Raw genomic sequence first — 18202 nt, forward strand, 5'->3', positions numbered from 1 at the left:
TATATGTAAAGTAGAGAAGCCCAGTAAATGGATAAAAAGTGGGCATTCAATAAATGGTAGCAAAACTGGGATGAAATTTTCCTATTATATCACACTGACTCTCAAGTAGTAACAAGTTCAGGTTTCACTAAGAAAAATAATGAACACTTAGGGTTCAAAATGAAAACAATACTAACAGTAAATGCACACAGATAACCAGAAAGAGTTAGGAGATTAAAAGATAAAGTTATACATATGAGAATATGTAGATATGTGGGAAACATACAGAAAACACTAACCAACAAAAACAACTTAATGCAATTTATTAATATTTACAGGTATAAGAATCATGAAGTAAAAAAAAAATTCAGTATTTGGTAAGATTAACCTGCAAACCTCCCAGATATTGAAATCAGAAGTAAATCGTTAAAACAGAAAGGAAGGGAGCTTCCCTGGTGGTGCAGTGGTTGAGAATCCGCCTGCTAATGCAGGGGACATGGGTTCAAGGCCTGGTTTGGGAAGATCCCACATGCTGCGGAGCAACTAAACCCATGCACCACAACTACTGAGCCTACGCTCTAGAGCCCACGAGCCACAACTACTGAGCCCGCGCGCCTAGAGCCTGTGTTCTGCAACAAGAGAAGCCACCGCAATGAGAAGCCAGTGCACCGCAACGAAGAGTAGCCTCCACTTGCCACAACTAGAGAAAGCCTGCACACAGCAAAGAAGACACAACACAGCCATTAAAAAAAAAAAAAAAAAAAAAAAAAATCCAAAAAAACCCCAGAAAGGAAGGACCATGGAGAAGAAGAGAGGATTTCAGAAAGAAAGAACAGCACAGCAGAGGCATAAACAAGCTAAGCCAGAACTAACAAGAGTGAGCAAGTTTTTGATTAACAACAGTGGAGAGTATTTACTGACAATCACAAATAAATAAGGCTGCTGAGGTGGAGAAGAGCCATACACGCTGAGAGAACTGAAACACCAAGGACAGAAAAACAGAAATAAGTTTTGAAAACAGGACAGTCCTGGGAGGCAGCAAACTAGGGTTCTAGTCCTAATACTCCTACTGCCTCAATATGAGCAGTCAGTAGGTATATCAAACCCCACCTGGTCCTCCTTGTGTCTGAAAAATAAGTGAGATACGTGATACCTAGAATTACTCTCAAGTCTAAAATATTGTCTGTAACAACTAATAATAGGGAGCTACTACAGGGCAGGGGTGACAAACAGAGGTGCCTACAGTCAGGGAGGTACCAGAAATGCCAAAAATGAACCAGACCTAAGAACTGCAGTATTCCAACCTCTGTGTATTATAACTGAAATTCTCAGTTATGAGGAAACAAGAGGAGATGGGAGGGACTTATGGATTGGAAAGCTCATGACCCAGACAAAAAGGAAGCTACGACAGAGCTTCTCCCTTTATTTACACGTGGAAATGGAAGAGCAGGGTTGCCACACTGGCCAATTTTTCAAGACAAGCTACAAATATGAATTTTTACTAACAATGATTCAAAATACATTAAGAGAATACATAAGCAAGTAACACATGTTTGCAAAGCACAGTTTTTAACATCTATCATAGGATTTTAAGCAGGAGACTGACAGCTTAAAAATCATCTTTTCAGAAGATATTCATACAAAGATTGAATTGGAACCAGGTATTGATTAAAAAGGAAATAACAGAGATAGAGAAAGTCACTAAGATGCTTCTGCTGAAAGGATAGACAATAAAAATAAAAGAAGAAATTGGCAGAATTTAGTGGCATACCGAACATGAAGCTGACCAAAGATAATTTGAAAATAAGGGTGATGATACATTATGAGGCATTAACTTAATCCATAAAAGAAATCACAAACATCTGAGGTTACCCTTAAATATATTTCTATATAATAGGACCAAATCCACTCACTGAAGCACTCCAAAAGGCACACAAAGGTCACTTAGGTTTAAAAGATAAGTCAAAGCCAACTTTGCAATCTAACTACTATACAAAGAGCTTTATACTAGCACATCGTTCTGGACTGCAAACACACTGTAAGTAAGTGCTGCTCAAAGTACAGCCAGCAGCCCAGGACCAGTCTACAAACTACTTGTGGTAAAGAAATTGTAAGTTTTTCTAAAACAAGGTTTGGAAACAATCTGACCAAAGTAAATTATACATTTGTTGAATCTACCAATAAAAAACTGAGCCTTGTATTTTTTTCATTTTGTTTTGCTGTAATTTATTTGTATTGTATTTTACAAAATATTGGTCTGCAGTAGACTAGCAATGAAAAAATTGGTCCTTCACCATAGATAAGTGAAAAGTGGTGCTGCGAATTATATTATAAATTATTAATAGGTTACAAAAAAGTAAAAGATAAGTTAAAAATTTGAAAATACAAAGTAAAAATCTATTAGCAGTATATTCGGTAAGTTTTTTGCCTTTGTTTGTTTTTGTCTTAAAAGGAACATATTTATTTAAATAGGCTTAAAATCTTTTATGTTCGGCAAATTAAAATGCTAAGTGGCAGATCTCTGGGTTGTATAAAATTACATTTTCGCATTTACAAAGAACTAATTCTGTTAAAAATTATGAGAAAAAAGTATGTCAAACCCTACAATAATTTTTAAATAAAGTTAACTTACCCATTGCTACATAGGACTTAAATCGTGTTGATAATCTGTCCACGAAGGCACTTAAAATTTCCAGTCCCATTAATGACACCTACAGATTGAAAGAAATTTTAATGAATACAAATTATTGATGCATATTTTATTTTATTTTTTATTTTTTGCCGTACACGGGCCTCTCACTGTTGTGGCCTCTCCCGTTGTGGAGCACAGGCTCCGGACGCGCAGGCTCAGCAGCCATGGCTCACGGGCCCAGCCGCTCCGCGGCATGTGGGATCTTCCCGAACCGGGGCACGATGCCGTGTCCCCTGCATCGGCAGGCGGACTCTCAACCACTGCGCCACCAGGGAAGCCCACTGATGCATATTTTAATATCAGTATGTAACTGCTGACATAAGATCTTCATATATTACCAAGTTTTTTAAAAAATAAGGAGATTGAAATATTCAGGGTGAACAGTCATGAGGGTAAGCTTAGCACCCTATTCTCAAATGGTTCAATAATAATAATAATGATGATGACGTGCAAATGCAGGAAGATAGTGATATAGCATATTTGGCAAAATATTAATAACTGGTAAATTAGGTGAAGGGTACACAGGAGTTCACTGACTATACCTGTCACTTTCCTGTAATGTTGAAATGTTTCTTACATGAAACAGTTAAACAAAACAGCACATTTAATTACAGAGGAATTCTAGCTTCTGTCTGGCATGAAGAAACTGGAAAAAAAACCATCACTCCCACCATAAACAAGAAAAAGCCAAATAATCTACAAAACCGTAACTATTCTTGAATTCATCAGAAAGCTAAGGCTGTAGAAAAATCATCTAGGTTGAAATCTTTAGGAAAGACAGGTGCCAAGGAGAATGGGACATAAGCAGTAGGTCACATGTGGCAGAGGACAGATGGAAAATGAAGCTGAGATGCAAGTGCGTAAAAAGAATTCAGCTATATTCAACTCACTGTTAATAGCTGAGTGTGGGTTAGCATGAAAATACAGAATCCCTATTAGCTGCAGACACAAGGAGAGTTCACAACCACTTGTCGGCTCTTTCTCCACAAACCTCCACTGGACACTCATAATTAAGACTGAGGACAGGGCAGGAGATAAGAGAAAGTCTCTTGGTGGTTACAGGTCTCGTAGGAAGGGAGCAGCTGCCTCTGCAGGAAAAGCACAAACCTTTCCCGTTTCCTTGTCCTACAAGAAACGACAGTTTGAAGCTACTGAGGGAAAAACAACGCTGTTACCCTCTAGACAGAGGTAAAAACTCATACCTATTAAGTAAAGAGAAAAGGAAAAAAAAAAAAAGGCTTCTATTTCAAGGGTAGAAGCAAAAAACCATGCTGGGCTCCGATGATTAAAGGTTTCAGCTGAGGAGGGGCAGGATTTCTGATAAAGCCTTGCCCCCAAGATTCAGGGACAGAGGGTTCCTAAGACTGAAGCTGGACCAGGAAAACAGCTGGACCAGCCCCACTACCCATAAACCAGCCAGCAAGAACAGAATAAGAAGCAACGGCAGTCTACCACTGGGGAAGAAGAAAACCCCTCTATGAATCATGAGAAAAAAGAAGGCCTAAAGTGTGGGGGGTGGCACAGAAACATTGAGGACCCAATAATTCCACTCCTAGGTATATACCCAAAGGAATTAAAGCAGGACGCAAACAGATGCTTGCATGCCAATGTTCATTACGCATCATTCATTACAGCCCGAAGGTGGAAAAGCCCAAATGTCCATCAACTGATGAATGAATAAACAAAATGTGGTATATGCATTCAATCAAATATGATTTGGCTATAAATAGTAATGACTGACACATCTACAACATGGATAAACCTTAAAACATTATAAGTGAAAAAGCCAGACACAAATGGCTACATGTTCTGTGATTCAATTTATAAGAATGTCCAGAATAAGCAAATCCATAGATAGAAAGTAGATTAGCGGTACTTAGGACCAGCGTATGTGGGGGATAGGAAGGTAACAGCTAAAGCTACTAGGTTCTTTTTTTCTTTTTAAACATCTTTATTGGCGTATAACTGCTTTACAATAGTGTGTTAGTTTCTGCTTTATAACAAAGTGAATCAGCTATACATATATATATATTCCCAAATCTCCTCTCTCTTGTGTCTCCCTCCCACCCTCCCTATCCCACCCATCTAGGTGGTCACAAAGCACCAAGCCAATCTCCCTGTGCTGCTTCCCACTAGCTATCTATTTAACATTTGGTAGTGTATATATGTCCATGCCACTCTCTCACTTCGTCCCAGCTTACCCTTCCCCCTCCCCGGGTCCTCAAGTCCATTCTCCACGTCTGCGTCTTTATTCCTGTCCTGCCTCTAGGTTCTTCAGAACCAATTTTTTTTTAAACGTCTTTATTGGAGTATAACTGCTTTACAATGGTGTGTTAATTTCTGCTTTATAACAAAGTAAATCAGTTACACATATACATATATCCCCATCTCTTCCCTCTTGCGTCTCCCTCCCTCCCACTCCTCTAGGTGGTCACAAAGTACCGAGCTGATCTCCCTGTGCTATGCGGCTGCTTCCCACTAGCTATCTATTTTACATTTGGTAGTGTATATATGTCCATGCCACTCTCACTTTGCCCCATCTTACCCTTCCCCCTCCCGGTATCCTCAAGTCCATTCTCTAGTAGGTCTGTGTCTTTATTCCTGTCTTGCCCCTAGGTTCTTCATGACCATTTTTTTGTTTGTTTTTTAGACTCCATATATATGTGTTAGCATACGATATTTGTTTTTCTCTTTCTGACTTACTTCACTCTGTATGACAGACTCTAGGTCCATCCACCTCACTACAAATAACTCAATTTCCTTTCCTTTTATGGCTGAGTAATATTCCACTGTATATATGTGCCACATCTTCTTTATCCATTCATCTGTTGATGGACATTTAGGTTGCTTCCATGTCCTGGCTATTGTAAATAGAGCTGCAATGAACATTGTGGTACATGACTCTTTTTGAATTACGGTTTTCTCAGGGTATATGCCCAACAGTGGGATTGCTGGGTCGTATGGTAGTTCTATTTTTAGTTTTTTAAGGAACCTCCATACTGTTCTCTACAGTGACTGTATCAGTTTACTTTCCCACCAACAGTGCAAGAGGGTTCCCTTTTCTCCACACCCTCTCCAGCATTTGTTTGTAGAATTTTTATGATGGCCATTATGACTGGTGTGAGGTGATACCTCATTGTAGTTTTGATTTGCCTTTCTCTAATGATTAATGATGTTGAGCATCTTTTCATGTGTTTTTTGGCAATCTGTATATCTTCTTTGGAGAAATGTCTATTTAGGTCTTCTGTCCATTTTTGGATTGGGTTGTTTGCCTTTTGATATTGAGCTGCATGAGCTGCTTGTATATTTTGGAAATTAATCCTTTGTCAGTTGCTTCATTTGCAAATATTTTCTCCCATTCAGAGGGTTGTCTTTTTGTCCTGTTTATGGTTTCCTTTGCTGTGCAAAAGCTTTTAAGTTTCATTAGGTCCCATTTGTTTATTTTTGTTTTTATTTCCATTTCTATAGGAGGTGGGTCAGAAAGGATCCTGATGTGACACATGTCATAGAGTGTTCTGCCTATATTTTCCTCTAAGAGTTTTATAGAGTCTGGCCTTACATTTAGGTCTTTAATCCATTTTGAGTTTATTTCTGTGTATGGTGTTAGGAGATGTTCTAATTTCATTCTTTTACATGTAGCTGTCCAGTTTTCCCAGCACCACTTACTGAAGAGGCTGTCTTTTCTCCATTGTATATTCTTGCCTCCTTTATCAAAGATAAGGTGACCATATGTGTGTGGGTTTATCTCTGGGCTTTCTATCCTGTTCCATCCATCTATAGTTCTGTTTTTGTGCCAGTACCATACTGTCTTGATTACTGTGGCTTTGTAATACCATCTGAAGTCCGGGAGCCTGATTCCTCCAGCTCCACTGTTCTTTCTCAAGATTGCTTTGGCTATTCGGGGTCTTTTGTGTTTCCATACAAATTGTGAAATTTTTTGTTCTAGTTCTGTGAAAAATGCCATCAGGGTTCTTTTTGAGGTGATGAAAGTGTTCTAAAATTGACTGTGCTGACTGTCATGCATACCTACAAATATACTACAAAAAAATGGGCTGTACACTTCAAATGAGTGAACTGTACAATATGTGAATTATATCAATAAAGCTATTTAAAAAATTAACTGAAAGTGCACCAATAGACACACTCATACACAAAATTTAATAGATGATAAAAGCAGTATCTCAAATCAACAGGAAAAACATGAACTCTTAGTAAGATCTGACTTAGGAATCTACCCCGGAGATATACCAGCAAAATTATGAGAAGGCACACAAAGATTATTGCAAGAGACTGGAAACTATCCAATCATTCACCAGTGGTATGGGACAGATTCAAAAAATTATGGTACATCCACACTAGAGAGTACTATGACACTTTAAAAATAAAAATGAGGGCTACCCTACTTCTGTTATGCAATGCTCTCCAAGATATATTAAGTGAAAAAAGCAAGTTGGAGAAATGCATGTGTATATTTTAAAAAGGGGACTACAAATAGATTTAGTTATAAATGTTTATTTAAAATATAGCAACAATGGAAAGATAATCAGAAAAAAAAATTTATGGTTGGCAATAGGCTATAAGGAACAGAGAAAGAAACCACACTATTTTGAATATACCTTCTTTGTAGCAATAACTAATTTCATTGAAAATCAAATAAAATAAGTAAATCTAAATGTATACTCAATTAGTAGCATAACCACACAGAAGACTATTCCAAGTGACTTTAAAATACAGCAATTTGACTATTATCTCTCCAGTGGGATATACCCTAAGGACAAAAATGAAACTCTGCAAAAAAGAAACTGTCAATGTTTTGAGAAATTCTGTTGATAGAAGGAGATACAGATAGAAGATATATAATAGTAAAAACTGCAGTCCTGAATCTGAATTAGAATATCAGTATGAACTCATGATATATTTTTCTTTAAATTAAACCTAACCCTATGCATTGAAAAAAATCTGGAAACAATGATCAGATGAGTAACAATAAGTTCCATTAGTACCCACACTGTAGTTTCCACATACCATTTCCCACAAAAAGGAACCAAAGCTTCTTGGAGAAGTGGCTGATTCCAGGGCAGGAGCAGAAAATATGATCTCATTATACCAGATATCAAAGACTCTATCAAAGATTATTAGGGTCATGTGACAGAACAGCTTGGATATTAATAAGGATAATAACTGGGGACTTCTCTGGCAGTCCAGTGGTTAAGACCCTGCCCTTCCACTACAGGGGGCATGGGTTCGAGTTCGATCCCTGGTTGGGGAACTAAGATCCCACATGCTATGCAGCGTGGCCCAAAACAAAACAAAACAAAAAAACACCAAAGAAACCAGCCTGAACATTAAAAAAAAACGGGGGGGGGATAATAACTGTATTGTCTTGAAATGCATTACATATAGTTAAATGCAAGAGTTCATAATGATAACAAAAACTATCTGGTCAACACTGGAGGATACTAGTTATTTTTACCTCATTATTTTGACAATTAGTAAATAAAGAATCATACGAACTATAAACTATAGTTTATATATAAACTATACCACTGGGTAACCAAATACTAGTAAACAGTGGAAGTTTCTCTTTATAAAAGTATTCCAGCTAATGAATGAAGGAATGACATAATTAGAATATCATTTTGCAAACCCTAATGAATAAGAGATCTAAACACTGAACATTAATGGCTGCTACCGTCACTGAACAAGACCTTACGTGCCTTCCTAATGTTACATGCCAGCTGGTGGAAGAAGAGCACTACTTATGTAGTCTTGCCAAAAAAAAAAAAAAGACTGATTCTGATCAAACTTTAGATCCAACTACCAATTTATAGGAAATACAGAGAAAACATCATAGGAATGAAATCAGCAAAATCCAGACTGTGGGAAACTCTACCACAAACAAAAGCCAAGAATTTTTTTAAACGGCACTGAGGGAGAAACAGATTAAGAGACTTAATAAACATGTTAGGACTTCCCTGGTGGTGCAGTGGTTAAGAACCCACCTGCCAATGCAGGGGACACAGATTTGATCCCTGGTCTAGGAAGAGTCCACATGCCGCAGAGCAACTAAGCCCATGAGCTATAACTACTGAGTCCACATGCCACGGCTACTGAAGCCCGCGCACCTACAGCCCATGCTCCACAACAAGAGAAGTCACCACAGTGAGAAGCCTGCACACTGCAACGAAGAGTAGCTCCTGCTCGCTGCAACTAGAGAAAGCCCACGTGCAGCAACAAAGACCCAACCCAGCCTAAATAAATAAACAAATAAACATGTTAACTGAGGTAAGCAGAAAAATGGCCTCCCAATGTGTTCACATCCTAATCCCCGGAGAAAAGATTAACTACATGGTAAAAAAAACTTTAAAGATGTGGTTAAGGATCTTAAGGGAAATTACCCTGGGATTATCCTGGGCCCAAGAGTCCTTATAAGAGACAGGGTGGAGAATCAGTCAGTCAGAGGAGATGTGATGACAGAAGCAGTGGTCAGAAAGAAAGATCGGGAGGATGAGATACTGAGGGCTTTGAAGATGGAAGAAAAGACCATAAGCCAAGAAATGTAGGCAGTTTCTAGAAGCTGGAAAATTCTCTAAGGTCTCCAGAAGGAATACAATCCTGCTGAAACCTTGATTTTATACCAATAAAACCCATTTCTGACTTCTGACCTCCAGGACTGTAAGAAAATAAATGTACTTTGTTTTAAGATACAAAGTGTGTGGTAACTTGTTACAGCAGCAATAGAAAACAAATATATTAATGAATCACAACATGTGAACCTTATTCAGATCCTGATTTTTCTTAAAACAACTAATTTAAAAATTTGTACTACATTTTTAAAAACTAGAAATTTAAACCCAACATATTTTATATCAAGGAATTTTTTATGTATAATAGTATTGAGGTTATGCTATTTTTTTAAAGAGCACTTATTGATATCTTTGAGACATTAATAGAAAGACTTAACTGATGAAACAATATATTTGCAATTTATGATAAATTCAATATTATAAAGATATCAAATCTTCCCCCCAAAAGATGACATCCAATGTAATCCCAATAAAAAGCCACAATTTTTTGGTGCAACTTGACTAGCTGGTTCTAAAATTCGCATGGGATAGTAAATAAAGACCCAATAATAGCCAACACATTCCTAAAGAATCTGGTGAGTGAATATGACACAGCAAACATCAAGATTTACCACGGAGCTACAAATAACTTTCTTGAATTTCCATTTAGACATCTTTCAACTTAGCCTGCATCTTGGCTAAGGATCCTTTCAGTAGAATACTAAAACCCTGAAAAAAGAAGAAAAAACAACTAGAGCAGTATTCCAATTTGCTCCTCACCAATTTCTTAGGAACTCAAATGCCTCCATTCAGATCCTTTAAAAAAAAGAGCAAAAATAATGTACTTTCTAACATGTATATATAAAATATAAAATAAAAATATAAAACATATAATATAAAATATACAACAATAAAATATGTAAAATATATAATATATGGGAATTCCCTGGTGGTGCAGGGGTTAGGACTCGGCACTTTCAGTGCCAGGGCCCAGGTTTGATCCCTGGTGGGGGAACTAAGATCCTGTAAGGCTCGTGGCTCAGCCAAATTTTATATATATGTATGATTGTGTATATATGTGTATGTGTGTATGTGTGTGTGTATATATATATATATATATATATAGAAAGAGAGAGAGAGAGAGACATAAAAGCACAAATAACATACCTTTTAACAGGTAGAAAAACAGAAACCCCAAAAAGCAAACTTTGGGCTACAACCAAGCTTAAATTTTACGGTGTTTTTAAGCCACAAAACTGAAAATTTTTAAAAATGTATGGGGAATTCCCTGGTGGTCCAGTGATTAGGACTTGGGACTTTCACTGCCAAGGCCTGGATTCAATCCCTGGTCAGGGAACTAAGATCCTGCAAGTGGCATGGCATGGCCAAAAAAAAAAAATTATGAAATTTTATTAACCCCAAGAAGTCCCAGAACCTTTGGGGTCATTTTCCTATTCTTTCTTTCTCTCTCTCACTCCCTTTTTACCTCTGAATTACAAGTGGTTGAACATCTTTGAGTAATCTGACATCAATAAACTCACACGCAGGTTGTCATCTTGGTGACAGAGTTTTAATTCAATATAATGTTTAATCTTCAAAATGATTTAAATCAGAAATGTTGTCAACCAACAATAGAGCTAAGTAATTGCACGCGACAGTAATTACCCCCAATTTAAGAATCACAACTGGGACTTCCTTGGCGGTCCAGTGGTTAAGAATCCGCGCTTCCACTGCAGGGGGCAAGGGTTTGATCCGTGGTGGGAGAACTAAGATCCTGAATGCCACGCAGTACGGCCAAAAAAAAAAAAAAAAAAAAATCACAACTTTCCATGTAAAAGTCAGAAAGCCTGACAACAAGAGTTCTTGAAATCTAGGTAGGACATAAGCTTAATTCAGAGTCATAGATTTTTTCCACCATAGGTGCAACAGAGGAAAGACATGTGTTATTCATAACAAGCATACTTCTGTAATGCTCCTTCTCTCATCAGGAAATACTGTAGGTGTACAGGACTTTTTTCCCCCACACAAATTAACTCAGCATCTAAGAAAATGAGTAAAAGAATGGGATAGAATAATTGGCAAGTGAACATGTATGCACAGATCAAATAAGTAAAACATGATGGCTTACAAATTTTGAAAACCTGAACAGAAATATCAGGTTTTTATATAAATATATTAAAAAACTATTTCCCTCAAAAAAGGAGGGAAATAAGTAACTTAAAGATACTGATAAATTCTAGGTAGGGCAAGGGGGACAAGACAGGAAGTATAACCCAATATTTCCACTGCTAGACACATAACCAAGAACAATTATTGGAGACACACAGTATTCTTCCCTGCAGCTCTGCAGCCCAAAGGTATATGGCCATACTTGGTAGCCCTGCTGCCAGTCATTTAAGTAAATAAAAGCCCTGTTTGAAGTTATCAGAGGCTAACACTTTTGTGTGTGTGTACACAGTTTTACTATATGAGGTTTCCAGGAATGCAGCCAGCAGATAAATCAAATGTGCTTTCACACACTTTCACTGATTCTACAAATACTGAGAGCCTGCCATGGGTACAAATGCTGGAAGGTGGGTACATACAGCAGTGGGAATCTTAATAAATTCTAGTTCCTTCAATTTTCTCAGTGAAGTAGGAAGCAAGGCCATCAGCTGAAACTGATGATGGAAGCAGAACTATTGATAGGTCTGAGGGGAGAGGAACAGATGAAAGAATGAACCAAGAAAACATAGGAAGATTGCCAGGCTCCAAAGAGGACCCACTTGAAGGTCAGGAATTTAAAAGGAAAGCAGAGGCTTCCCTGGTGGCGCAGTGGTTGAGAGCGCCATGCAGGGGACACGGGTTCGTGCCCCAGTGCGGGAAGATCCCACATTCCGCGGAGCAGCAGGGCCCGTGAGCCATGGCTGCTGAGCCTGCGCGTCTGGAGCCTGTGCTCCGCAGCGGAACAGGCCACAACAGTGAGAGGCCCGCACACCGCAAAAAAATAAATAAATAAAATGAAATCAGTTAGAGGTTTTGTGTTTTTCTCCATCCACCTTCAGTTGCACTGGTGCAGATGCAGGGTAGGTAGAGTTCGATTAACTAGGATTACATTTTATCAAATGAGAACCACAAAGGAAAAGTGAGGAGGGAGAAGAGAATTAAAAATGAATGTAAGGGTGTGATTGACTGACTAGGATATTTAAACTCAGACAAGAGGGATAATGGGACAGTTAAAACTTAAATGAATTGGATGTCACATGGGGTGGTCAATCTCTTTAAGATGGTATAGTCAAAGAAACAAGGTTCAGAATTTATAGTCACAGAATATCACAACCACCAACAGTAATGCCGCTGGTGAAGTCTGAATAATGAGCAACCACATACCTGTAGTGGTCTGAATCGGCATTTATAGCAATATGTACTGATGCAGCCATCTGACTAGCATTATGTCTTCCTGGGTAGTCAGGCTGGCACATTTACATATTGAAACATTTTATCTCATTATAAAGTATGTGTAATTTTCCTTTATAGTACAGTTAGGTCATTACTGGGATTTTTTAAAATGATGTGTACTGAGTATTATCTATAAATTTTATTTCAGGATTGTAAAGGGGGCATTAAAAGAAGGCACTGAATCTGACAGGGTTCAGAATCACCACCCTACAGAAACTCCCATGCACATGTACAAGGTGACAATGCAAAAGGACAATGCGAACAGGAAAAAGTTAAAAACAACCTGGATGTTCTTCCTATATGGCAGGTAAAAGGAAGAGACAACATCCATATATACAGATAGACTTCAAACTAAAAAATAGTATATTGTAAGAAATTGATGGTTTATAAGATATACAATCAAGGTGATGCTAACATTGAAAAGTATCATCCTTCAAGTGGCAAAAGGGCTGTGATTTTGGATTATAACACTTGAAATCCTAGCACATTACTAGCCCAGCACTAGTTATAATATAAACGGTACTTACTGTTTTCTCCATTTTTAGGGTCAACTTGTTATAGTTGCAGATAGATAAAATTAAAAAGTGAGAGTAGAGCTGACAAATGATAGGATATTGAAGAGGTTTACAAAAGTACAGAAAAGGAAAGGAAAATCCTGATCTCCCTTGGTTTAAGTACTCCACCAATATACCAGGTCTAGGACCTACGCCAAGATACTTTTATCTTCTTTTCTACAAAATGAGGAAATAATACTGACTTTCTAAGGCCACCTTAAAGATTAAAATGAGATAATGGAAATAAAGCACTTGAGACAATGCCTGATACTCACTAAGGACTTTTAAAATGGTGGGTATCATATTTAACTGCATTTTATAAGGGACACTTTATTGCTGTTGTACCATTTTAAAATTTGGGAACTCATGAAATCACAGGACTATCCTTACCAAAGTCAAACACCAGAGCATATATATTTTATATAATATACATACCTATTCCCACATTTTTAATCTTCAATTATGATTTCTCCACTGGGATGAAGACCCCAACCGTCCATTTAACATCTCAACTTGGATGTCAAACGACCTTCTCAAACCTAACTTTTTACTTCCTTCACCCAACTTGTTTTCTCAGTCTTCCCCATTTCAGTAAATACTACCCTCTATTGGTGCTCAAGCAACGCAACTACCCCTAACTGCTCTCTCTCAATGCTCATATTCAATGCAAGAGGAGGTGCTATTGGCTTTACCACCAAGTCACATAGCAAATCTTCCACTTCTCAGTACTGCCACTGCTACCAAACAAGCCTTAGCCACCATCGCTCTCCTTCTGCTTTTGCTGCTTTACTGTCCACTGCCCACAAAGCAGCCAACCCTCTGCATAAAAACCTCTGCCAATTTAGAATAAAATCCTACGAAGCTCTTTCTACCTGCCTCCTCAACTTCACCTTTCTGAACACCTCACTCATTTGTAAACTCTAGCCATGCTGGCCTTCTTTATGTTCCTCCACAGAACTAGGTTCTCTGCATTTGCAGTTTCCTCTCCCTAAAGGCATTCTTCATTCCTGTATTTCTTTCCTGTCTGTACTCAAATTTCACCTCACTTCCTTTACTTCCAAAATAGTCTCATCTTCTCCTCATTCTTTCACATCAGTTGATTTACAAACACTTGTTACTTGAAACTATTCAATTTTTATACCTATCTGTCTCCAAGACAGCAGTGATCTCACTCTTCCCTCCTTTAAATCACTCTCTCAGTGAGGTCTTCAATGACCAACTATTTAAAATTCCAACATCTGCATCCTGCCCAACATTCCTATTCCCTTCACTGCTTTTCTCCAAAGCATTTACCACCATCTAACATACTACAGATTTTAGTTATTTTATCTTGTTTATTCCTCTGCCCCCACGAGAATCTAAGCAAGGATTTCTGTCTGTTTTTCACTATTGTATCCCAAGTGCCCAGAAGATTGTCTGCACATAGTAAGTCCTCAATTAATATCCAAATGAAGCTGAATGAATAAGCCTTTCTAGTCTTGTTCACAAGTGGGTCTTCAATATCTGGAATAATACCCAGCATATAAGTATAGTCACTCAAATTCACTGTTATTAAGAAACTCAAATTCTGTAGTACTATCAGATCCAAAGAAAAACTGTATTTTGTTCAGCATAACTTGAAATTTAAGTACATTTCTATTTGTATGTATGTTCAAAAAATTCCATGATACACTTTTTTCAAAAGATTTAAATATTCATTGTATCTTGAATAAAAAATGATGACCTAGCTTGGTAACTTAGTTTATAAATCCCAAATAAACTAATTAGAATGCCCTCTCCCTAACAATGTCAGAAAAGCTCTTATACTACAGAATTCAGTAGAAAGGAGAGAACTAATGATTCAAGGAGAGATCAGAATTAATGAATTAATGTCCTTGAGAAGGCAAGAGGGCATGGGATACACATGCCTTCATACCCATGTGGGGGGATTGGTACTAGTGGGAAAGACAGATAATTTGTTCACTATAACAGAGAAGACAGAGTTATATGGGCACAGCTACAAGGAAGTATGTAGGTGAGGATGTGGGAGTTCTCTTCGGATTTCTGAAATTGTCTCAGGCTATAGTATCTACTGAGGACCATGGAGAGAATGTGTAGTAAAGAGATAAGAACTTGAGTCAGATCCCTGAAGGATTCTAACTCTTAAGGATCAGTTAAAGGAAAAACATAACACTGAGTAGAAGTAGTGCTTAGAGACAAGAAAAAACAGGATACTGTGGTATCACAGAAGCCAAAAATATGTTTCAAGAGATGGGACTACTTAACTGCCATTCACTGATGGTACATCTGAGGAGTGAAATGGCCCAAAGCCAATTCAACCACAGCCAGCGTAGAGGTGACACATCAACCTTCACTCGGGAAGGATAGCAAGCATTACCAAAGAGCCGACTTTCTACAGCAGCCTAGGCTGTAACACAAAATCACCTATCTTGAGTGTGTATGCTCTTCTTACAATGTAAGTAAATTTAGCTTGTTTCTTCCAAAGAAATAAAACTAATCCCCTAAACAGTAATGACATATTCTTAAATATTAACTCCCAAAGTTTTTAAAAATAATAAAGAGATAGTATATAATGGAGCACTGAAGTGGTTAATTCTCAAACTATTATTCTTGTAAAACGTCAAATCCTTCCAAAACTCATATAAGTTTCACCATTAAATCTGCATAATAATTTTAGAGTTTGCTTTTCTTCTCCATGATGATAATGCTTTCAAAGTACAGCCTATTCGCTGGGTTATAAGAATCTATTACTAAGAATCACTTCATCCACAGGACGTTTGGGCCAACATTTTAAAGCAACACTGCCACCAGAAGACTAGAAAGAAAAGTTACTGCCAAAAACCACAGTTCAGGCTGATTACAGAATATTTACCTGGTCTCCCAACTTGGCTACATTACAACCTGCCTACTACCGGCTCTTCAGAAACACTCATTCCTTCTTGTACCTCATCCTTTTCTTTTTTTGTCAGCATCAGCTAACCTTCTACGGCACGGTTTCAAATACGAGTCAGTCCTCAACTGCGGCAAAACAAAATGACAGCATTCAACTGCCTTCCGTCGGCCATAACGAAAAGCAAATAAATAATGCCATGAGGTCAGCATCTTTTCATTAGATTTAACAGTAAACTTAATCAGGCATGCTATTAAGCTCTAAAGATGCCTTAGACACGAAAAGCACAATCTTCCAGACACACACACACAAACTATATAAGAAAAAAAGAAACCGGCGATTAAGTAGGATAAAAATCACTAATGAAAAAAGAAAAAATCACTAATGAACAGGGATTAACTTGACATCTTTCAACTTAAAATTTGTATCCTCATGTCCTACGTCTTGGTCTGGGTAGTGTTTACATAGGTACGTAGAAATGTAAAACGTCTTCGAATCTTTTATGCATGTAAATGATCACTGATTTTTTAAAATACGTGATGAAACATTATATCCCACTGACAAGGAACTCCGCACGGTGCGGTGTCACGGAATCGCTGAATTTGTCACTGTTCACAATTGTGGAAAAAGTTGGTCGTGGTGGGAAGTCGGTCTCCGGCTCGAGTTCGGAGAGGCAGGCTCCCCGGTGGGGGATCGTCGGGGGACCCCGAGTTCGCGAGGCGGTTCCGAGGTGACCGACGCCCCCCCGAGGGCTCGCCCGGCCGGCCTCGTACATCCGTGATTAAAGGGCCGACGGGGGAGGGCGTGCCCGGCCAGGCCGCGCCGCTGCCGCTTACCCGGTAGTTGCTCGAACCCACCCAGCCGGTGAGAGCGTCGACCGTCTTGCCCAGACAGCCCAGGTCCTCCTCCAGGTCTGGGATGGCGCCGGGGACGCCGAGGTAGAGCAGCAGCTCCTGGCCGACCTGCAGGCGGCCGCCTACGTCCTTCTGCTGCACCTGGGCGCTGAAGTACTCCATGCAGCGGGGTTCCATGGCCGCGACCGCTCGCCCGCCCGTGAGGGACCAACTTTCACCGAGCGCCGCCCAGCCGCCAGCGCGGGGCCCCACGGGAACGGGAGGGACGCGCTCGCGGGTTCGGCCGAGGCGCGGCTCGTGGGGCGCGGCGGGTGCAGCGTCAGGCGCGGATCGTCCCCCAAACGAGTCAAACTCGGCGCCCCCCGCGCCCCAACCCGCTTCAGAGGCCGCGGCCGCCGGCGACGTCAGCGCGCGCTTGACGTCAGCGCGACGCCGGCGGGCGAGCGCCCGCCCGCCTGTCCGGACTCTAGCTTCGCGGAGGAGGCGGGGGCGGAGGCGGAGGCAGGGGCGGGAACCGTTGGGGACAGTGGGACCCCTGCGGGGAATTGGGGTCGGACCGTGTTGGCACCCCCGGGAAGCCGACAGTTCTCTGCAACCCGCCATCTCAGCAGCCTGCCCTCGCCCTGTAAAATCGAGAACACTTCCAGGTTTTCCTCCACTTGAAACCAATACTTTGGAAAGTTTCTGGTACTTGGAATTCCACTTTCCCAGCCCCACTCCCGGGTTTTTGGGTTTGTTTTGTTGTTGTAGTGGTTGTTGTTGTTTTACTTTGTAAAATACACTTCCTTATTTAAAAAACAAAAACAAACACCATGACTCCTGCTTCTGGTTGGGTCACCATGTGATGCTTTTTTTTTTTTTAACTAAGGTTTAATTTGCAGAGTAAAATGCACAGATTTTAAGTGTTCAGTCCATGTGCTTTGGCAAATGTATTCACCAGTGTGAAGAGCTACCATCCTAAAGAAGTTGGAGCACATTTTCATCACCCTAGGAAGTTCGAGGAACATCCCAGTCAATAACCACTGCCTTGCCAAGCATTTCTAATCGGATTTCTATCACTGTAGCATAGGTTTCCCTGTTCTTTAATTTCATGTGACTTCATACAGTTTGTACTCTTACTGACTTGGGCTTCTTTCTTTCTTTAGCATACGTTTTAAGGCTGATCCAGTGCTGTTGGTGTGTCAGTATCCCTTTTTATTGCTGAGTAGTATTCCATATATGGAAGAACC

General features: G+C 39.5%; 1 protein-coding gene across 7 annotated transcripts in view; it reads right to left on the reverse strand.

Moving 5' to 3' along the window:
• CLASP2 (cytoplasmic linker associated protein 2) overlaps positions 1 to 17997 on the reverse strand; it is a 178333-nt gene extending 160336 nt beyond the window's left edge. For all 7 annotated transcript variants that reach the window (XM_079934507.1, XM_079934505.1, XM_079934502.1 and 4 more), the window contains exons 1-2: positions 16956 to 17997; positions 2612 to 2690 (exon numbers count right to left, since the gene is read on the reverse strand). In XM_079934507.1, the coding sequence (XP_079790633.1) occupies positions 2612 to 2690; positions 16956 to 17576 (700 nt within the window). In that variant the 5' untranslated portion in view covers positions 17577 to 17997. The remainder of the gene's footprint in view (positions 1 to 2611; positions 2691 to 16955) is intronic.
• Between the last annotated feature and the right edge of the window lie 205 nt (positions 17998 to 18202).

Source organism: Stenella coeruleoalba, assembly GCF_951394435.1.
Source record: "Stenella coeruleoalba genome assembly, chromosome: 10".
Lineage (NCBI taxonomy): Eukaryota > Metazoa > Chordata > Mammalia > Artiodactyla > Delphinidae > Stenella > Stenella coeruleoalba.